The sequence below is a fragment of the Typopeltis vanoorti genome, chromosome 21, assembly GCF_054136105.1.
Source record: "Typopeltis vanoorti isolate ZY-2024b chromosome 21, IOZ_Tvanoo_1.0, whole genome shotgun sequence".
Taxonomy (NCBI): domain Eukaryota; kingdom Metazoa; phylum Arthropoda; class Arachnida; order Uropygi; family Thelyphonidae; genus Typopeltis; species Typopeltis vanoorti.
The window spans coordinates 36,926,423-36,950,631 of NC_143569.1; the positions used below are offsets into that span (position 1 = coordinate 36,926,423).

At 34.4% G+C, this 24,209-nt stretch overlaps 1 protein-coding gene across 3 annotated transcripts in view; it reads right to left on the reverse strand.

The window, feature by feature from the left end:
- The window catches only part of LOC150094744 (protein ABHD13-like), a 90,622-nt gene that overhangs the window by 14,056 nt on the left and 52,357 nt on the right, over positions 1–24,209 (reverse strand). For 2 of the 3 annotated variants that reach the window (XM_090411241.1, XM_090411244.1), the window contains exons 6-7: positions 9,964–10,071; positions 2,668–2,759 (exon numbers count right to left, since the gene is read on the reverse strand). In XM_090411241.1, the coding sequence (XP_090267367.1) occupies positions 2,673–2,759; positions 9,964–10,071 (195 nt within the window). In that variant the 3' untranslated portion in view covers positions 2,668–2,672. The remainder of the gene's footprint in view (positions 1–2,667; positions 2,760–9,963; positions 10,072–24,209) is intronic. The other variant, XM_090411242.1, reaches the window with a different exon arrangement.

Here is a 24,209-nt window from a genome sequence, read left to right on the forward strand (position 1 = left end):
GGAAGAAAAGCTTGGCGAAGAACAAGCTGAATTCAGGCCAAACAGAGGCTGTCAGGATCAGATCTTCACTTTACGACAAATACTTGAGAAAGCATGGGAATATAACAAAGATCTATATTTAAGTTTTGTCGATCTGAAAAAGGCATATGGCAAGGTGCCAAGAGAGAAGCTATTCAATACACTATGGTTATATTGTTTCAATGGGGCGTTATATCAAGCAATACTTTGACTTTATTTGAGTTGCAAGTTAGCAGTTTGAATTGAAGGAAGTACAGGAAGATGGTTTAATGTTAAATCTGGTGCGAGACAAGGATGTACATTATCCCCCTCTGTTATTCATTATCTATATGGATCACATTATGAAGGAAAGTGGTATTAAACATAATATCAAAATTGGAGATGTTAATGCCAGCTGTTTGCTTTATGCAGACGATGTTGTACTTCTAAATAAATCCGCTACAAGTCTGCAAGATTCCCTTACTAAATTGAATAATTGTTGTAATAGATATGGTATGAAGGTCAGCAATAAAAAGACAAAGACAATGAAAATAGGTAGAATCGTTGAAAATGTCAACTGCATTGTGAATGGCAAACCTGTGGAACAAGTAAAACACGATTTTTAGTGAAGATGGCAAATTAAATATGGAAATAGACAACAGAATCACAACGCTGGTATGGTAGGAAGTCAACTGAATAAATTCATATGGAATAAGAGAGAAATTAGTCAGAACACTAAATTAGCTGTATACAAGACAGTGTTCAAACCAGTTCTAACTTATGGATCTGACAGCTGGATCTGAAGTAAAACACTTGACCAAAGACTAGAGACCACAGATATGAGAGTCCTGAGAAAGATTAGAGGAGTGAACAGATGGCATCAATCACAATATCGTATTAAAAACGAGGATATTAGGAAAAAACTTAACATTGTCAGCATCCAGAAATTAGTTAGCAGAGCTAATCTCAGGTGGTATGGTCACCTAAATAGAATGGGCGAGGAAAGATTAGCAAAACAAGTGTTCTCTGCCAGGCTGGCAAGAAAACGACCCAGAGGAAGACCAAGATATAGGTGGATTGTTACTATACAAAGTGCCTTAGATGATAGAAATATAATATCTGATAATGTTGGAGTCTTGACAAGTAACAGACTGATTTGGTGGAAAATTGTAGATAGGAATTAGTAATAATATAAATTTTGCATGTAGTACTATCATATCCTGTACACCCCTTGAGAGTACATGGCAGGAATTTGATGATGATGAGCAATGAATTCCATAAATTCCAGCATGGATGAAACTTGGGCACAACACAAGAATGAAGTGGAACGTTTAGAAAACCAACATTTTATAAAAATAACAACAATAAAAAAAACAATTATGGACCCTCTCTGAGTTTGTGAGTGAGGATCCTAAAGAAGAAGAATTGATTACTCAGAGGTTTCTCAGATATCCAAAATGTGAATAAGGCATCTAACATTCACAAGGGAAGAAATTAAGTATTAAAGGTTATCAGAGTGATTAAAATACAGTAAAATAGCTAGCTGTTTCAGTAAAAAAAAAAAATTCTTCCTGCCATATAGGAAATAATCTTTGTCTACCAAATGTCAAAGTAAACATCTTAGATTTCTCTACACACAGAACCTTCCCAAAGATTGGGAAGTGATACAAGTGAGATTTCTGCAGAGCAGCTATCAATCCATTGCTCTCACCTTATCAATGATAAGGTGAGAGCAATGGATTGATAACTATATGCTATACATTTCTTTCTACTATTTCTTTGAGGGAGGAGGAATGGAGAAAGGTTAGCTACTGGAATTAATCAAGACATAGTGCTGAATGTATGACATATGGCATCTCTCTTTTGAAGGACATTATTTGAATTAGCAAATGATTTCAAATACTGTGGATCGCTAGCAGCATCAGTTTGGTTTAAAATATACTGAATTAACTAAGACTATAAAGCCAATGCATTACATCTGTGTTCTCTGGCCTATTTGTATATCTTGCCACCATTATATGAAATTTGCTAACTCAACCTTGAAAAGCCCTTATAAAATGTTCCTCTGCCAAATGGGATATGAACCTAGGTCATTCTGACCAAAGTTCAAATGTCACATCATTCTTTGACTCCAGTGTAAAACACTTGAAAATAACAGCTGTGTATCTCATTCCAGAAGTTATCTCACTAAAAACATGATAATGCCATGATAACGGCTACCCTGCAGCTTGTTATAAAGAAATGAACTGCGGAAAAGCATTATATTTCCTACATAACTTTTCTTTACTCCATATTAGGGATTTTTCTGGCTTAGCTGTTCATGTAATGAAAGAATCAGTGGTATATGTTCAAACCAAAAATAAGTTGAAGGTAAATCTCAAGAAATTAAATTTTAATACCAATAATGCAAGAATGGGAAGAATGTAACAGCATTTGTAATGATATTATCTAACAGCAGGCTTCATAGTGATCATAGATAAGAGGAAAACTGTTCTATCATCCACTGCTAATGGTTCTTCTCAAACACCAAGTAGCAAAGAGTACAGCTGTTTACCATTATTATCATCATCAACATGATATAGAATTAAATTTTGTATTCATAAACCAGTTTTTAAAAAAATTCAATTCAAGGTACAAAATTAAAGATATTAAAATAATATCAAAATATACCTTATTTATATTATCTGGCCAAAATTCTGAACCCATACCTCTTCCAGTGGCCAATTAGCATTCTTATATCCTCTTTGGCAACTGAGCATTACCTAATTACAGAAAACAAAGCAAAAATTGTTTATCCACCAATACTTTAATGATGCCATATAATTAACTTTTAATGCATCTTATATTTGTGAAAGTAATAGGACACAAAAAATATTTTAACAAAATACAACATACAGATCAGGGTTTCCCAAACTATGTTCTGCAGAAAGTGAATAAGTGTTCTGTAAAAAATTATCAAAATTGATATGAGCCTGGAATGGTTTTAAATGCAGCGACACATTCAAACATCTTTGAAAATCAAGTGCTCCTCACTTTGCATGTGGATTGTGCTATCAAGGACAGCGCGTGCTGGCCTTGACTCAGCCGCCCGCAGTTGTCGACACCTCAGACTGCGAGTGAAGTACGGAGGTATCTATTCTAGTAAACATGTGGTCACAAGCAAGGTCAATGCAATGTGCTACGGCCCGGCACAGCTGTAGTGTGCGCTGTCGCATTTTTGCAATGCAATACAGCCTGCTTCAGCGATATTGTGTGTGTGCTTAGCTTTACATTGAATACAAGACTGATGATACTCAACTCTAACCAAGGTGCTCCATTAAAATTTCAGGATTTGTGAAGTGTTCCATCTTAGGAAAAGTTTGAGAAACGCTGATATAGCTTATGTGATATATTTCATCAGAAATATCCTGCTATTCTTCATACAGATTTTCAACATTTTAAATAACCTTCTCAAATTTTATGAATTATGTTCCAATGCAGAAGTCTTTTCAGATATCCTTTATTGTCATAATAAATTAAAAAATCTAAAAGAACTGTTCATCTAATTTGGTAGGTCTCATTTAAAACAAAGCAGAAAAATAAGTTTGTGTTTCACTTATGAAACTAGAATATCTTTCTTTCTACTTGCAAACAAACATATCTTTACTCATTTGAGTATCACGTCTTCCCTTTCTTTGCATTCTCCAAAAGCATAAAACAAGATTTAGCTGAAGAATCAGAGTTGATAACTTGCACTTTCTCAAAAACATTTTCGAAAATTATGTGATGCCTTCTATATAATAAATAGACTATGTTCAGTTAGCATTATAATCGTTTAGTAATAACATGCCCAGTGAACATCTCACAGTGGGTACATGCCATGAATTCCCCAAGACAGGTAATAGCATGAAGGTGTCTTCATTTAGTAATGACACACAAAGTGAAAGATATCTTCACCATGTTGAAGAAACAACAGCTTTGCCATTATGAATAACAAAACAGAAAATATCAGACAATTAAGAAAAAATGCAAACAAAGTTTAAAGAGCTGTCATTATATAAGTAAAATTATAAAGAATACCAAAGAAAGAGAGAGAGAGAGCAAAGTTATAGAAGATATAGGAATAAACTGTTATAGTAGATAGAGTGCTATAGCAATTTTTTTAGCATAGCATTATACCTATTGGACTTTGTTTGGGACTTGACAGTAATCTGTTAAAGCAAGTGAGTTTGCTATAGTGAGAGTTAACTACATACGAATGTGAAAATCTTATACCGATGAGACATAACAGGGCCAGCTACTGTTATGAAGTACTGACAAACTTAGTGATCTTGTGAAAAATACAAAATAATAATAATACACATTGACTATGTATTGTTTTTAAGAAAAACAAAAAATTGCTTGTCTGGCTGCTTTTGCTTATCATATGCAAAGTTGCCATACCAGTATGCTTATTATTAACACACTGAACAAGATGCTAATCAATGAAACACTGACAAAAAATAAATCTTGTGTGAAAATAAGTAGGAAGAAATGCATGATTAAAACACAGGCAGGTAAACAAAACACATCAACAGAATTACCAGCATTCAAATAATACATGTTGACCAACTTAGGCACATTTAGTGAAGACAGCAAATTAAATATAGAAAAATATTCATACATTTACTGAGCATTAAATGCCAAGAGACAACACAAGAGTTTGAATCCTGTATACACCAGAAGAAATTTTATTAGGCCTTTTCAGGTAAGGAAGTTAATGTGCCCAGAGCAGGCATCTTAAGGAAAGGGGGGAGAGAGAGAGAATTTCTCTACAACTGGCATGTTTTCGTCTGAAAGCAGAAGGGGGAAAAAATCATGAGCACGTATACAATTGAATATAGACAAAAAAATAAGAATAATAATAATGCCATTTCCATTGTGTCTAATATATAAATGAACGTAAGAGATAATTCTACCTAAAGAACAATGCTCAAGCCTCTGAAAGATGGGTCTACACAGATAATAGTGTTCAAAGCAATCATAAACAGATCTGAGAGGTGCAGACTTCAAAACATGAATACTGGGAGGGGGGGGGGGAGCTTCAGAAAAAGAGTGAACAGCAGGCTTAAATAGTAGAACTATTTAAAAAAAAATGAAGCCACTCTAAACTCTCACTATACCAGCACCAGTATGATGAGTTCATCACTATTACAAATTAGCATAATATCACCAAGGCAACCATACTATTCTAATTGAAATTCATTACAGAAAACTTTTCATTATAACAAACTATTCCTTTAGTCACAGTGAAAATCAGAAAGTAACTAAAAGTAAAAGTAAATAAAGAAAATAACACAATCATGTTGTTTTTTCCATGTTATGGCTTGTCTAATTCTACAGTACAACAACTAGAGTTTAGAATAAATGGACCAAAGGAACTTTTTCTAATCATCAAGCAATCAAGCATACCAAACGTTTTCTGTTTTATGCTGAGAGAAATAATGCATGGCAGAGCTTTTTTGGTCAAATAAACAAAGGTTACAAATATAGTATGGAATGCTATATGTTGAGCAGCTATTGATTGACATGTTATTTTACATCACAGGGAAAAGTTTGTTCAGCTGTACAATTTTCTTCCTCTTTGGGCAAGTATATCAACTATTAATATAGTCTTCACTCTTAATAACTTCTTGCATAGTTTGTGAACATAACTAGGGCTGATGTTTCTTAATACCACCAGATTCAAATCTCATCACACTAGATTCAAATTCTGTTATATTTTTTTCTCTTTGCAACTTGTTAATCCATTAATTATCACCATAATCCATACTACTGTTCCAACTTAAATGTGCTGGATCAACACTTGGTAATGGAACTTATATCTCTTTATAAATCTTTATAATGCTGGTCTGGTTGTCCTAGTGGTTAGCATATCCATTTTCCAACAAGCTATGGGTATGGATGGTAGATGAATTTGATCACCCAAGTGTGAGAGTGTATTTAAGACCCGAACTGGCTTGAAAAAGTTTCATGTTTGGTCTCCAGAGCACAGTTTCTAGACCAGGTAAAAAAGGAATAATACACTATATATACACACACACACACACACACACACACACACACACACACACACACACACACATGGGGTGCTTAAGGGTCAAAGCTGTATAACTGAGAGGAGACCTCCACATAGCCTTTAAAGGAATGTGGAGAACCGACCAGGGCTTCTGACCTAATGTCCAATCCTCACCTTCTCGTGGTGCACCCTGTTGGGTATCTACTTGGATACTGAACGAACGAGGATAGGCTGGCAATTTGGAATTTAGCCAACCAAATTGTATTCTTATTGGTTAAACCAAAATAAAAAATGATGGTATGACATGACAAAATTTCATGCCGGCTGGGGCGTCGTCCGGTTAAAAAAGCCCCCATTGTTTTCGCCAGGGAACCAGGGCGAACAGCGAAAAGTCAGCTACTGGAACAAATCTGAAAACAAACCCCAACTCAACATCACCAGAGTTAAAGATCGGTACTATCAACATAAGAAGCCTGAATGGCAAAGAAATGGAGCTAGCTGAGGAATTAGATAAGTACCAGATCGGCATAATAGGAGTGACTGAAACAAAAAAGACAAAAACTGGTGAGATCTTTCTGAGCAATAAATACAAAATCTTATATTCAGGCAATGGCAATCAAGGAAAAGAAGGAGTAGCCATGGTATTCGACACAAAATACGAGGCTAATCTTCTCGAATGGCAGTCAGTCTCAAGTAGAGTAATGTGGGCAAATATGAGAATGGGGAACTGGACAATGAGACTTATTTGTGCCTATGGTTCCACAGAAGGTTCTATTAAAGTAGAAGTGGAGGAATTTTTTGAGGCTTTAGAAAAAGCAACTGACACAATGAAAAAGGAAAAGTTGGTCCTTGTTGGGGATCTAAATAGCAGAGTAGGAAATGATTGTGAGATATACAAAAATATTTTGGGAAAATTTGGAGAAAAGAGCAAGCTATTAATAATAATGGCAAATATCTGTTGGATTTCTGCTCAGGACATAGACTGGTTATTACTAACACCATGTTCCAACATAAAATTGTGCACAAATTCACATAGAGAGAAGACACAAGGAATAGGAAAAGTCTCACTGACTATGTTATTGTTGATAGTGATGTTTTCTCCCTGGTGCAGGACACCAGAGTGTACAGAGGATTTGAAATTGGAAGTGATCACTATTTAGTCTTGAGCAGGTTAAAATTGAATTTCACATTGAAAAGAATAACATGTAAGAAAGTTTAAAGCGAATAAAAGTGAGCAGCTCTCAGATGTGAACTGTAGATTAAAATACACAAAGATTATTGAAGAAAAAATGAAAGAGTTTGAGAACAGGAATCAAACCTTTGAGATTCAGTGGCAAACTCTGAAGAAAACATTGATTGATTCTGCCACAGGCATGTAGTGAGGTTGTCTGCAAGGATAAAAAAATCAGAACTCCCTGGTGGACACAGGAAGTTAAAGAGGCAGTGAAGGAAAAGAAGAAAACATATCAAAAGTTCCTGCCAAATAAGTCAGCTTGTGCTCTTAGAGAATACAGAGACAAATGCAAGAATGCTAAACACTGTGTAAAACTAGCTAAACAAAAGTCATGGGAGGACTTTGGCAAGAATATAGAAAATAAATATCAAGAAGGTGGCAAAATATTCTGGAGGTTGTTGAAGAAGCTTAGGAATGGAGGAAAGAGTGCTGTAAAAGGAGTTAGAGATGATAAAGGTGACATGAAAATGGGAGAAAAAGATATCCTTGAAGTATGGAGTAATTACTTCGAAAAATTGCTAAATGAAACAAGCAGTGATAGCACAGTGGTTAAAAACACTCAACAGACATACAGTCAGGAATACATATCCATACCTGAAGTAGAAAAAGCCATCAAAGGCTCAAAATGTGGAAAGGCAGCAGGAGTAGATGATATTCGACCAGAAATGCTGAAGTATGGTGGTATAAGAGTCTTACAGTGGCTGCACTGCATAGTTCAGAAAGCCTGGACAGAGGGACGAATTCCCGATGACTGGAGTAGAGCTCTCATAGTGCCCATATATAAAAAGGGAAATAAAACTGAATGTGAGAATTACAGAGGTATTTCCCTACTGAGTGTTCCTGGCAAGATCTATGCAAGTATACTTGAGAAACGTTTGAGAAAAATTATAGAAGAAAAGCTTGGGGAAGAACAAGCTGAATTCAGGCCAAATAGAGGCTGTCAGGATCAGATCTTCACTTTACGACAAATAGTCGAGAAAGCATGGGAATATACCAGAGATCTGTATTTAAGTTTTGTTGATTTGGAAAAGGCATATGATAAAGTGCCAAGAGAGAGAAGCTATTCAATACGCTACAGTTATATGGTGTCAATGGGACATTATATCAAGCAATAATTAGTCTTTATTTGAGTTGTAAGTTAGCAGTTTGAATTGAAGGAAGTACAGGAAGATGGTTTAATGTTAAATCTGGTGTGAGACAAGGATGTACATTATCCCCTCTGTTATTCATTATCTATATGGATCACATTATGAAGGAAAGTGGTATTAAACATGGTATCAAAATTGGAGATGTTAATATCAGCTCTTTACTTTATGAGGACGATGTTATACTTCTAAATAAATCTGCTACAAGCCTGCAAGATTCTCTGACTAAATTGAATAACTGTTATAATAGATAAGGTATGAAGGCCAGCAATAAAAAGACAAAGACAATGAAATTAGGCAAAATCATTGAAAATGTCAACTGTGTTGTGAATGGAGAATCTGTGGAACAAGTAAAACATTTCAGCTACTTAGGCATGCTTTTTAGTGAAGGTGGTAAATTCAATATAGAAATAGACAACAGAATCAGCAAAGCTGGTATGGTGGGAAGTCAAATGAATAAATTCATATGGAATAAGAGAGAAAGTAGTTGGAACACTAAATTAGCTATATACAAGACAGTGTTTAAACTAGTTTTAACTAATGGATCTAAGAGCTGGGTCAGAAGTAAAACACTTGACCAAAGACTAGAGACCACAGATATGAGAGTCCTGAGAAAGATGATAGGCATGAACAGATGGCATCAATGGCAATATCATATTAAAAATGAGGATATAAGGAAAGAACTTGACATTGTCAACATCCAGGAATGCGTTAGCAGAACTAATCTCATGTGGTATGGTCACTTAAACAGAATGGGCGAAGAAAGATTAGCAAAACAAGTGTTCTCTGCCAGGTTGGCAGCAAAACGACCCAGAGGAAGGCCAAGATATAGGTGGATTGATATGGTACAAAGTGCCTTAAACAACAGAAATATAAGATCTGATAATGTTGGAGTCTTGACAAGTAACAGACTGATTTGGAGGAAAATTGTAGATAGGAAGTTAGTAATGATGTAATTTTTTTCATGTAGTACTATCATATCCTGTACACCCCCTTGAGGGTACATGGCAGGAATTTGATGATGACATACATACACACACACACACTTGACACCATTAACTGACATTTCAGCGGCTCCATATCAAAGACCTAAACTGGGCCCTGTTCGTTCTTTGGGCAGTATCTGCTGCTGTTTGATAGAAATAACTTTCCATTGTTCCTTGTGTGAACTGCAGAGGGATGGGGGATAAAAACCTCTTCTAAATTATTTTCTGAGATATAATTATTTTTATATTCTTGTTTCAATATCTCAGGGATATTGAAGTGACACAGAAGATCACCTTATTCTGATCTGTGACAATTCTAATTTTTAGCATTATATAAGATCTAATCATTAAGCTCCAGTACTGAGTCTATTGCAAATGAATCACAGTAGGCAAAACCACAATGCAATGCTTCTATATTGTGTGACTTTCTGAATGTTAAGAAAATGAATTTCTTTGGGAGTGAACCATTAGAAAGAAACAGCACTACAGGTACAATCTAAAAAATAATAATAATAATAATAAAATTATAATAATAGTGAACATTATCAGTAAAATAATACTTACATCATCAAAAAATAAATTCAAGGTCTTGTAATAATTTTTGCTTTGCCATGTTTCATTGTGCGTACCATTTTCAAATGTTGCTAATCGTTTTAATGAGCAAGTGGATAACTAGAGATAACAAAAATATACAGATAGCATTAGAATGAATAGCATGTAAAAATAACAATCTAACAGAATGTAAAGAAGTGGAATAACTAAGAAACAGAATAAAAACAAATAGTTGAAATTTTACTGCATTTAAATTAAAAACAATAAAAAAATATATTCTTCAGTTAAATTTCAGTATTGAGACCATGTTTCTAAACATATAAGTTTAATAAAATAAACAATATAACCCAAAAAGTTTCATAAGTTGTCAGACTTTTATCATCATGGGTATCAAAACTTACAAAAAAAGTTCTTTTAATTACTAGGGGTCAGAGAGTGCTTGACCTAGTAATTACATCTGAGGATTTGGCTGTAACAAATATGACCACATTGCCACCAATCGGTGAGAGTGATCATAGGGTCTTAACTTGGGAGGTGGCTAAAGGTGTAGAATTTTCAATTAAGACAGGGTACATGTGGAATTATCGGGCTGGAAAGTATGACAAGCTTAGGAGTTTGATTGGTTCAGTGCCATGGCATGTACAACTGCAAGGACTAGAAGTTGATAGTGCATGGAAGGTAGTTAAGAAGTGATTGCATGAAGCAATGGCTGACTGTATACCTAGAGTCCGAATAATAAATCAAGTAGGGGTTAAATGGATGAATAACACCATTAAGCTTGAGCTGCAAAAAAAGAAACAACTATGGAGGGAATTTAAGGAGAAGGGTGACCGGCAGGCACATGAACGGTATAAAGCGCAGGCCAAAAGGGTGACGAGTGTGGTAAGAAAAGCAAAAAAGGATTACGAAAGAACATTGGCCATGCAGGCTAAAGAGAATCCTAAACAGTTTTTTAGATATGTAGCAAGTAAAAGGAAAAATGTACATGGCAGATTGGTTTTAAAGAATGCCGATGGTAGGGAGGTAACTGAATCAGTTGAGATAGTTGAGTTACTGAGTGAGCACTTTGCAAGAGTATATCATCCAGGTGGTGACATTGCAGAAACGAATAAACCAGTAGATTATACGGGAATTATGGTTAATGAAGTGGAGGTGAGTAGTCTATTGCATAACCTCAATGTCAATATATCTGTGGGATTGGATAGTATACCAGCTCGTGTTGTACGAGAAGCAGCTAAAGATTTGTCAGTACCCTTGACCATTTTGTTTAATTTGAGTCTCGGGTCTGGGTTAGTCCCGAGCAGGTGGAAAGAGGGGAAAATAGTTCCACTGCATAAAGGTGGTTCCAAGACTGCTGTTGTAAATTACCGACCGATTAGCATATCAGGAATCATTGTCAAGATCTTAGAGAAATTAGTCAAGAAAAGAATACAGGATTGGATAGATGAAAATGGGATATTGTATGGCGGACAACATGGTTTTGTGAAGGGTAGATCATGCCTCAGTAACTTGCTCACGTTTTATAACACAGTGACGGCTGAACTGGATAGGGGTAATGGGTTTACAGTGATACTACTGGACCTTGCCAAGGCCTTTGATAGGATACCACATGGAACCCTAATCAGTAAACTGGAGCAGATGGGTATAGATATAGGGTTGGTGAGATGGATAGGAGGGTGGTTGAAGGAGAGATATCAAAGAGTGGTTTATTCAGGAGTGGAGTCTAAAAGACGTCTTGTGACTAGTGGAGTGCCACAGGGCTCTGTTCTTGGACCACTGCTTTTCAATTTGTTCATCAATGATATTGGAAAGGATCTGAGAGGAAGTGTTCACTTGTTTGCTGATGATGCAAAGTTGGGTAGAGCAATTGTGAGTATACAGGATGTCAAAAGTTTACAGGATGATTTGGATAGTTTGGAGGACTGGGCTAGGAAAAATGGATGTCAATTTAATGTGGCAAAGTGTAAGGTTATGCACTTTGGGGTGAAAAGAATAGCAGCAGTATATCGCATTGGTGGAACCATACTCCAGGAGATTGATGAGGCCAGGGATTTGGGAGTGTTGGTGGATAGGGAGTTGAAGTTTAGGGGGCACATTGCAAAAGTAACTAAAACAGCTCATCAAATCACTTGGCTTCTGAAAAATACTTTAACATGCAGAGACGAACAAGTTGTTGTTCCTCTGTATCGAGCCTTGATAAGACCCCATCTGGACTTCTGTGCCCAGTTATGGGCACCAGGGTTTCTTCGTGATGGGGAGGAAGTGGAGGGTCCAGAGACGAGTGACCAAGATGATAGCAGGTCTGTGGAATGAACCTTATGAGAATAGGTTGAAGATTTGTGGGTTGCAGAAATTGGACGATAGGCGAAGGAGGGGTGATATGATTGAGACGTTCAAATTACTGAAGGGTTTTTATAAGATTGATCCAGAAGATATTTTTGAAAATATGACTGGTGGTGGGAGGACTAGGGGCCATGCATGGAAGCTGGGCAAGAGCGTGGTTGACAAGGGTGTTAGAGCTAGGTTCTTTACTTGGAGAGTGGTAAATGAGTGGAATAAGCTTCCAGAGTCTGTTGTGGGTGCTACGACCGTGAATGAGTTCAAGGCAAGGTATGATAGATACTGTGTGAATGTTGAATAGTTGTTCTTGACATGATGTTAGGGCCTCCCTCGATGAGTCTGTCGACTCCTTGGAGTTTCCCGGAACAATAATAATAATAATAATAATAATTACTCTATATGCATTGTTATTTTGAACAATGCTAGTTGTTACATAACTCTTATTACTCTTTTCAACATTGAACAGGCATCTATTATGTATTCATAACCTTGGTCTCTTCAAATCCAACTGGATCTCCAAATTAGTTTCATTTACTACTTTCCTCCCCAGCTCACTCATCAGCAAGCAACTGAACATTTCCCAAACATCTAGTCAGTTTTTCTGTTTTGTAGGGAGGATAATTTCTAGGAGAGGGAAATCTTGTCACTATGCAAGACTGGCTGAAGTATTCACATGCTATCATACAAAGATAAAGCTAAATAATGGACTGAGCATCCTAGTTCTAAATGGCACTCCCTACAAGCATAGTAAGGTGATCTTGAATATTGAGGACAGTCTCACAATAAGTCTCCATATTGTGATATCTGGCTGTCCAAGACAACCATGGTTGTTTAAGCTGGAAGAATACTATAGTGATGCAGTATATTCCAAGAACAGTGCCTTGTAGCAATTTCATAGTAAAGAAATTTTTATCTACTGGAAATGATTAATTCAATGAAATGGTCACAAGTACATGGATAGCAATAGTCATAGTACAGGTATTGAGATATTTTTTATGCACATTTACATTCAAATATTTTTTATGTTTATATTCTTACCAGAAGAACTACTAATATTTGGATGAAGAAACAAATTTATAATTCCAGTATTTACAGCTGCTCACATACTGCAGATCATACCAGTGAATCAAATCATTACATTCCTGGTGGAAGAAAAAACACTTCACTATTAGAGGTATCCATTCGATTCTGAGAGGATGTTCTTAGAATCAGCTATACCTTTGCAACATTCTTCTAACTTAAACAAATATGGATACTTGGAAACTGCCAAAAATATCACTATGAGACTATCAAATTTATATTTCAGATAGTCTTTATCTTACTATGCACAATCAGGAATTTGGATCCTATTTTTTTTGTCTGTCCTCTTTGTATGCTCACATGTACATCAAATTCTTTGTAACTATGAAGATGCCAGAATGATCAAGTGAAATATCAGCTTGAGTGAGTTAAGTTAAGCTTAATTATTATCCAGGAATGCAACTGTGGAAACAATATACCTATAAGATTTTCATATAGTCTCAAAAGGAATATGGAATACTGTAGATTTTGACCTGTCCAATCCTTGCCTTCTCATGGTGAACCTATACACTTAGTAGGTATCCTCATGGATGCTAAATGAATGAAGGTAGATTGGCAATTGGGTACCTGACCAATCAAACTGTATTCTATATTGGCTGAAACGACATGCACATGATGATACAATAAAATCATATATCATACCTGCTGGAATGAGTTTTTTTGTCTTATCACTGTAAGAAGCATCAATGGAAAAGAGATAGCAGAAAAATTAGAGAAATACCATGTTAACACAATTGGTGTTCTGAAACTAAGAAGACAAAAACTGAGATCCTTCTAAATAATAAAATGATTTATTCATGCATTAGGGATCAGAGGAAGGAGGATATAAGTCTGACAACTTATGAAACTTTTTGGGTTATATTGTTTATTTTATTAATCAACATTGTGTTTAATGTTGATTAAACCATTGTGTTTAATCAACATTAAACACAATGGTTTCTATTTAGGAAGTTACCAATTTTGTTAATAGCAACTTTGTTAACAGCTTGAAGGTCCAAAACAAATCATTTCAGTTTTCCAACAAAAGAAATGGACTATTTCACAAACATTTTGAAGGTTGTATAATTTCTGCCTTAAAGTACAGTTACTAATTTGCTTAAACTTGTCAGCACACTTGTGGTGTTTAATACTGTCTTACAAAATTTGTTTACCAGAATAATCTTGATAGAATGCTCCGTCATACTTGTTTCTGACAAATTAGATATCTTTCAGTAAGGAATAAAACCACATTTCTTAATCTCTTTAGAAATTTTGAAATAACAGCCTTACTTCTTTAGCAGAAATACTAAATACTGTTGAGTGTTTTCTCAAGAAATGCTTCAAGAAACCAGCAAAAAACTCTTAGATAATAATGCTTCAGATGAAATATCATCCATTTCATGAATCAGATCTCATGGAGATCAAAATGCTTAAAAGGATGAGTTTGAAGAATCATCTGATTGTGAAACTGGAAATTTAAAAGTAGGTTTATGGTATGCTGCACTTTGTAATCTTATAACACGTTTCATAACAACAAGAATATCTGTTGATGATCAAAAATTCATCCCCACAAAGGTACTGCTGACAAATACTGGAGAAATCAAAGTCATGAAACACTTTTTGATATAACATAAAATATTTATTATTGAAATAGAATTTTGTAAAAAGCACAAGGAATTACTTAGTCATTAAGTCTGGGTCTTTGTTTAGTTACAAATAAATCTGAAGCAGAAAAATATCTTTCATTTTAGGTTAATGTAGATCTCATTGTTAACTAAGCATCCAACAGAATTTCTGGGTTCAATGCCAGTATACATGTCGCTTCATATAAATGTATTTCACTTTTTAACAACGAAAATACTTTGTGATTATATTGGCATTGATTTTGCCATCAAAATGAATATTTCTCTCACTATCTGTTTTTAAATCCACTTTTAATTCTCAAAGACCACAATTTTCCATTTCTTTGTTCATATTATTTTCTGTTTCAAACTTCTACTGAAGTACACTTGTCTTTAAAAATTCAATCTATTATTGATTTTGAAGATCATATAATTTCATTTTTATTTGCCATATTACAAAAATCACCATTAACCTCGTATAAACAAGTGATACTAAGACTGTTTAAAATGTTTCTATAAACTTTGTTTTTCCAAATTACAAAAGAGGAATCTAAAAATTCTTTCACTTGTTAGTAGATTTGCATCTGACTGCTCAGTGCCTCAACTGCAAGTCTTACAGGTTTAAAACAATTTAATATACTTTCAGCAATTTTTGAATACTAGTCCTTCCATAAGAGAATTTTCCTTAAAAATCTGTCAATCATACTTTCTAATATATTCCAATGGGTTTTGCACTCATCCAGAATGAGTGCAAAACTTTTGATTTTTTTCATTCTTTATTATTTCTTTTTACAAAACAGAATATTTAAACAATTTAACAATTTTTCTTATACTAGATATTTCCACAGAAACATCATCTTGTAAAGCATATTCTACATTATCAGAACCTCATTTGTTGTTTTCTTTATCACTATTATTGTCATAACTTTTGGTTTCAGCAATGTCATTACTATCTTTTGATTTTTTTTTTAAATAATATACTTTATTACAGCAAGATAATATGAATGGGCATAACATAACTGTTGAAACACCAGCAATAATTTTCTGAATTTTTTTTCATAACTGCAGTGCCATCATTAGTAGTTACAATTAAATCTGTTTCCAAACAAATCTTGAAGGACAACAATCTTTCTTTACTAAAAAAAATAGGCCTTTGTTGGGGAATAAATATCATGAATTCTTATTAACTTATTATCCTGATTAGTAACTGCAGGCAAATCTCTTGGAGATTAAAATGCTTAAAAGAAGGGGTCAGAAGAATCTTTGAAACTGGAAATTTAGCAGGTTTTTGGTATTCTTCAGAAAGAGAAAGTTTTAGAGAGATTTTCTTTAATAAAATTGCTCATTACATAGCACTAATAGAAATTCATCCACTGTTGCAAATTTAGCAATTAATAATTAATTTGTCTAGTTCTATTTGTGCTATTTGATAAATGGAAACATTTGTCTTGATTTTTGAAGTGGACAGCCTTTGCACATCATATTCACTGCCTTTCTTCCTTTGCCCTCCATTAATATGTTCAAGATGCAAAGTAATCCACATTTTTGATGATGCTTTGCAATGCAATGTTTTGGAACACATCTGATAACCAGCTGTCTGAAAATAAAAACATGCAGCCATTCCTCATATATTTCATTCACTGTTAGGGATAACTAATAAAGTGAGCGAATTAGTGTTTATTCAAAAATAGTTATCACTTATTAAATATTTATAATTATTTTACTAAACTGAATTTCAAATTGCATATATATAACACACATGAAGGGACTAGGATTATGGTGAACTTGGAGAATACCCCAATTATTTTATTTCTTACATGGCAAGAATGAGGAATTTCAGATCAGAAAAGATTATAAATTTTTTTTAATTTTTCAGGAAATATTTATACCATTCCTGGCAATCAGGAATTTTAAAACTACAATTTTTTCCCCAGGAATTCTCAAGAAGAAACTCTAGTGGGAACAGTGGTAGAAACTATTTAAAAGGAATACAATACACATCAATATCAACACTTTAAGTACAAAATGCCATCAATAACTTGAATTGTAGAAAGGCAGTTGGAACAGATAAAGCTTGAACAGAAATGAATGCTGAAACATGAAGACATAAAAGTTGTACAATGGCTACACTGCAAAATTCAAAATAGTTGATTAGAAGATTATGTTTCAGTTAATTCCAATATAGTGCTTGTGGTATCCAACTATAAACAAGGGAAATAAAATAATGTGAATTACAAATGAATTTCCCTGTTGAGTGTTCCAGGTAACATTTATACAAGCACATTTGAAAGGAAGCTAAGAAAAATTTGTGGAAGGGAATATGTAGAACGACCAGGATTAAGGCCAAACCGGGGTTGTCGGGATCTGATTTTCATTTAAAGACAAACAGTTAAGAAATCATGGGAATATAATAAGAACATTTATTTAACATGCTCATGCCAGGGTGTGTCTCATGCATTTTGCACATGAGAAAGCACAAGACACAACCCAGCATGAATGTGTTGAGGTGCTGATGTAACAAAAGAAAATGTAAAATGTTAGTTATATGGTGTAAATGGGAAATCATATGCAGCAATACAAATGTCCACATTCAAGTTTTAAGTCAGAAGCTATACTCAAAGATGGTGTGATGAAAAATCATTTGTAAGACAAGGGTGCACATTATCTACAATGTTATTTATCATATATATCATAGGTGGCTAACAGCAGGCCCACAGGCCGCATGCGGCCTGTAACGTGATTTTGTGTGGCCCACGGCAGGATAAAAACTATATTAAATTATATGTATTATCAATTTAGCTATTAATTTTGACTGCAGATTTTCTGACTGTATACTAGTTATATCCATTATTTCTGATGACGGAAACAATTTTTATTCTCAACAACATTGTTCCCCCAGTAGTAAAATGATTTAACAAATATAGTAATTCAAAACATATAACTATTGCCTTGAAAAAAAATGCAGTTTATTTTTATTTAAGTTCTGTCTAAAAGTGTGACGCTACCACTCATCATATATATTGGCCCTCATATAGATTGAAGTTGGCCACGCCTGATCTATATGAATCACATTATGAAAGAAAGTGGCATAGATCTGACATCAGAAGCAGATAAATTCAACTTAACTCTACTTCATGCAGATGATCATCCTTCTTTTTAACAGTATTAAATGAAACCAAAATAAATAATTAAAGATGCTAATTTATTATGGAAATAAAGCCAGGAAAAGACCTCATAGTATTTTAGGAATGCAGAGAACTGACTGGGCTTCAAACCTAATGTGCAATCCTCAATTTCATGTGATGCACCTTCTTAGAAGGTATCCACTGAATGCTGAAGGAATGAGGATGAAATGGTAATCTGGGATGGACTTAGCCAACCAATTAGTATTCTGTATTAGCATATATGAAAGTCCAACATGATGAAATATCATACTAGCTGAGGTGCTGCCTGATTAAACAAGACCACTGCTGTTTTTTTATCAGAAAACCAGAGTGACCAGAGAAAAGGTCAGCCTACTGGAACAAATTCAATGTCAGCAGACAAGAAGATTGATATTATGCAAATAAAATGCATCAACATAAAGGAAGTCAAACTGGCAGAAGAACTAGAGAAGTGACATGTGGACATAACTGGTGTTACTGTGCAAACAAGTGTGAGTCCACTAAACAATAAATATGGGATGTTATAATTGGGCAACCATGTTCATAAAAAGAAAAAGTAACGATAACAATCAACACCAAACACAAAGCTAAACTTTTTGATTGGCACACAATTTCAAGTTTTTGTGCATTAAAATGAGGAACTGGACAGTGGAACTTATTTATACTTAGGGTTCCACACATAAAAGTCTACTAAGGAAGAAGTAGAGAGTGTTTTCAAATCATTACAGAAACAACTGATATAAAGAAAACAGAAAAGTTGGTCTTTTTGTTGGATATCTAAATTGAATGACCAGAAATGAATATTAGACATATTAGAAACATTTTGGAAAATATCTGGATAGGACAATACATCATCATCAAATTCCTGCCATGTACCTTCAAAGGGTGTACAGGATATGATAGTACTACATGAAAAAAATTACATTATTATTAATTTCCTATCTACAATTTTCTTCCAAATCAGTCTGTTACTTGTCAAGACTCCAACATTATCAGATCTTATATTTCTATCGTCTAAAGCACTTTATACCGTATCAATCCACCTATATCTTGGTCTTCCTCTGGGTCGTTTTGCTACCAACCTGGCAGAGAACACTTGTTTTGCTAATCTTTCTTCGCCCATTCTGTTTAATAGGACAATACTAATATGATAAATGCCAGTTGGATTTCTGTTCAGGACATGAGCTAGTCATCAAAAACACCATATTTCAACATAAACATTTGCAAAAAATCACATGGAGAAAGGACATAAGAAAGAAGAACAGTCTCACTGACAATGATATCTTTGTACTGGTTCAAGATTGCTACAAGAGGATTTGAAATTGGAAGTGATCATCACTTATTTTTAAGCAGACAAAAATCAATATATGTAAGAATGTTTTAAAAAAATTCAAGTTGATTATCTTTCATAATTGAACTGTAAACTCAAAATGTCATTCAAGAAAAAAAAAAGGAAGTGTTTCAAAACAAGAACCAAGCCTTGGAATCTCAGCATGAAATTAAATGATTTTCAGCTATTGAGTTGATTTAAGTTGTCTCCAGGCTGGACACAAGTTAAAGGGACAGTTCTGAAAAAGAAGAAAGCTAACTGAAAGTTTCTATCAAGTAAGTCAGAAAATTCCCCTAAGAGAATACAGAGTAAAATAAGTCAGCTAAATTATGCACAAAAGAATCTAAACAGAAAGTCATGAGAAGATTAAAAAGAATATAGAAGATACATATTCGGAAGATGGTAAAACATTCTGGACACTACTGAAAAAGCTTAGAGTAGAGAAAAAGTAGAGGAAAAATGAATCAGAGATAATAAAAGTGGTATATAAAAATTTAAACTTAAAATATTCTGTATATCTGTAGTAATTACTTTGAAAGACTTATATTAAACAAGAAGTGATAGAATAGTGCTAGAAAATAATCAAGAGGAATGCAATCAGGAATCAATACTTGAAATAGAAAAAGCCTGAAATTTGGAAAGACAGCTGGAATAGATGCTATTCAACCAGAAATGCCTCCATATTAGAATATGGAGGTAATCAAATAACATTCCAAAATTACATCTCCATAAATGAACATGGAATTATGAAACTTTTGGAGCTTTGGCTATACTGATAATTCAAAAGGCCTTTAAGGTCGAATTCTGGATAATTGGAGTAGAGCCCTCATAGTTCCCACATATAATAAGGAGAAAAAACTGAATGAGAAAATTACAGAGAAATACTTTCATCTTGTATCATCATGTTTATTTCTAGTTTAAGCCAATAGTGAGCAAAATTTAGTTAAGTCATAAATTGCCAGTCCATTCCTCATTACTTCAGTACCCAATAGATACCTACTAAAAGTCCCAGATAGTTCTCTACATTTCTTAAAGGCAATGTGGAGATGTCTCCTCCCAGTTATTTGGCATCGACCCTTAAGTGACCCAATTTCTTCTTCTTCTTCTTAACATGGATTTTAGGCCAAGTGGCCTGTTTCAGTCTCTTTCTTGGTCTTCCAATTCTTTTTTTTTCCACTTATTTTGTATCTGTATAATATTTGTGGTAGTCTGCTGTTGTCCATTCGATTTAAATGTTCTAGCCATTTTTGTTTATATTGTCTCACTTTACAATTTCATAAACAGTTGAGAGATCATGGGAATATGACACAGATCCATAATTAAGTTTTGTATATCTGGAAAAGGCATAAGACAAGGTGCCCAGAGAGAGAGAGAAGCTTTTAAAAGCACTGCAATTATGTGCAGTAAATGGAATGTTATACTTGATAATATACAAGGATGCATATTATCACCACTCTTATTCATCATCTATACAGATTGCATTATGGAAGAAAATGGTATTAGAATCAGAGATATCAAACTTAGCTCTTTGCTTAATGAAGATGATATTGTACTCCTTACTGTATTGGATATACAAGTGAAAGGTTCTCTAACTAAATTGCTTAACAGATGTAACAAATTCATCATGAAAATCAGCAATAAAAAGATCAAAACTGCATTCTGAATGGGGATCCTATAGAACAAGTAAAAGATTTCAGCTATTTAGGCACAATTTTTAGTGAAGATAAATATTATTTTTCAGGAAATAACAATATAAACTAAAATATTAATTATAAAAACTTTAATTAATACTTTCCTATATTTTGGCAATGTTACATTGCCATCATCAGGAATCACAGAAAACAATTATATGTGCAAATCGGGCTGAAGAAAGGCACCCAAAGTCAGGCCTAGAATCCTAAGCGGTGTCTCACTACGATGCAACGTTTAGGACTCTAAAGATCTGAGGATGGTGCTTCTCAAATTTTGGGCAGTCTCATACACTCAAATTTGTTGAGGTTTGGAAAAATTTTTTAGGGCTGAGGCAGATTTGAGGAATAGCTTTTATATTTGTATTTTCTGCAGTGTAATGGAGTGGCCTTCTTCCAGCATATCCTGTGATGGGTATCCAAAGCATGGTCAGCAAGTCCTGAATAGCTGTATTTGTGGAACTGGGTGTAGTTCTTGTTCAGAAATTCTGATATTGGTTATCCTGCCTGTTTGGCCATAGTAGGACAGTTTGCAACTGCAAGAGACCTGGGATAAACCTTGTAGGTCTAGGGACTGTGGATGGTCTTTAGTGGAGCAAATAAGGGAAGTCAAGCTTACCTGTTTAATGTAACTGGCTTAAAAACACAGTGGTATTTCCCTTATCCACTTTGGTAATTACTGTTCTATTGTTGTTTTTAATTTCTTGCAGAGCTTCAAATTCTTTTCTTGAGATGTTGCTTTAGCATGAGTAAGTACACCACTGGCTGCATCCAGTCTGATGCTGTTGGCAATATAGTTAGGAAAGCTGAGGATATCTCATTCTCCTTGGATCATTATTTCTTCTGCAGAAAATTTTTTTTAGATGCTAGTATGTAGTTATGGCCACATGTGAGTGCAAGTGGCCAAATTACACAGGTTAGCTTGCCTCCTTATTTCGAGATCATTCTACCTATCCTCCTATAGACTATGATCCCACCAGTACACAGATGAGAACTCTCCAGGGGCTTCATAAAAAAAAAAGATTATCTTTTGGTATGTGGAAGTCAAAAAAAAAACTAAAACAGTGGAGACCATCCTCCCCCACCCGGACTACTAAAAATCCATAAACAAAATGTGTCATTATGGTATCGATTCACCCACATACAAATTAGCTAAACATTTAATCAAAGTGCTCACACAATATACTGGCAACACACCTTCACACAAAAAAACTCAGCCCACTTTAAAGTCAGTATAGAAAACCAAACACTCTAACAAAACTGACATAATGGTCAGTTTCAATATCTCCTCTTTATTCACTCTAATGTCCCACTCAAAAATATCTTAGACCTCATCCAAGCCATATTTCCTCTCAATATCTCAGCCCTGTTTCAGTTCACCATGAACTCAGGCTATTTTGTTTGACAAGGAAAATTCTATAAACAGATATAGAGGAAAGCCATGGGTTCTCCACCCCTGGCCAACTTCTTCATGGACACCTTGGAAGAAAAAGCACTGTACCACATGAACCCACTGTCCGGCTATTCTACGTAGATCATGTGTTGCTCTCCATTTAGCAATAAAAAAGAATACAATCATGACAATAGGCAAGGAAAACAATTTCAGCTATTTAGCACAATTTTTAGTAAAGACAGCAAATTAAACTGGAAATAGACAATAGGATAAGCAAAGTAAATATGGTGGGAAGCCAGTTTAATAAATGTATATGGCATAATAAATTAGTCAAAACATTAAGTCTAGCACTATACAAGAAAGGGTGCAAACCAATTTTAATGTATGGATTTGAGAGATGGGTTACAAAAAAACAGATGATCAAGAACTATAGTTCTTGATCATCTATTATGAGAGTTCAGAGGATATTCAGGATGTGAACAGAGAGTATCAGTGGCAGAAGCATATAAAAATGAAAGTAACAAGAAGGAACTTAGCATTGTAGAGTATATGAACAAAAGGTAGTCTATGGTAGTATGATCACTTAAATGGAAATGGAAAAGGATCCAATGAAGACTAAAATATAGGTAGACAGATGCAGGTATAAATGCTGAAGTTATTACAAACAAGAATACCATGGAGTAAACTGCTGATTGGAAGTTAGTAATAACATAAATCTTATCATGTAGTATGCTCATAATATCCTGTACATCCACTGAGAGTACGTATCAGGAATTTGATGCCAATGATGATAATTCACAATTAATCACAAATCATTTACCAATTAGTCAATTCTAACTACAGCAAAATTACAAAGACCAAAATAAATAAATAATTATAAAAAAAAAAGTTTGTCACATTTAATTTCTTTCAAAAGCACATGACCTGTGGGACTTTGGTCAGGGAATAACAAAATTTATTTTAGTTAAGAGTTGATCCCAAACTTGCTTTTGCAGATTGAATTTTCTTAGGAGAAATGATTCTTTTCCTTCCATGTCAGTTATGTTAATAAGTCAGTTACCTGCTTTTGTAAGAGAAAAAAACCTGAACTGTCAAAAAGGAACTACTGTCAACAGCTAATACAGAATAACTTAGGCTTACACAAAACAGCCTAATAAAATTCTTCCCATTACAGATGGGATTTGAATTCGGGTTTCTTTTCCAGACAAAAACCACTCAGTCAAGGAAAATTTATGAAATCTAACTTGTAATAATCCAACTTGCCACTGCTAAGAAATACACATTGTTTCACTGCATATAATTCCTGCTGTCAAGTTTGCAAATATAAACACTATTTCCTTTTGTTACCTCTCTTCCTGTTTAGAAGAATGTCAATCCCCATGTTTTGCAAAATTAAAGTATGTATGGCTTATTAAGAAGTCAAGTTTTAATAAAAATAACTCAAGTGAAGGTGAGTAAACTTCTCTCATCTTGGGAAAAGTTGGGTTTTAGTAAAGCCTATGTTCATATGTGTATTCATGTTTACGAATACATGCTCGAAAACATAATAGGCTTTTAAGGATTATATTAGAAAATTATGTGCCTTATTTGTAAAAGATTTGCTGAAATGCTGAAATGTGTGTCTACATGCGCACGTGCATGCTGGGAAATTCCCATTATATT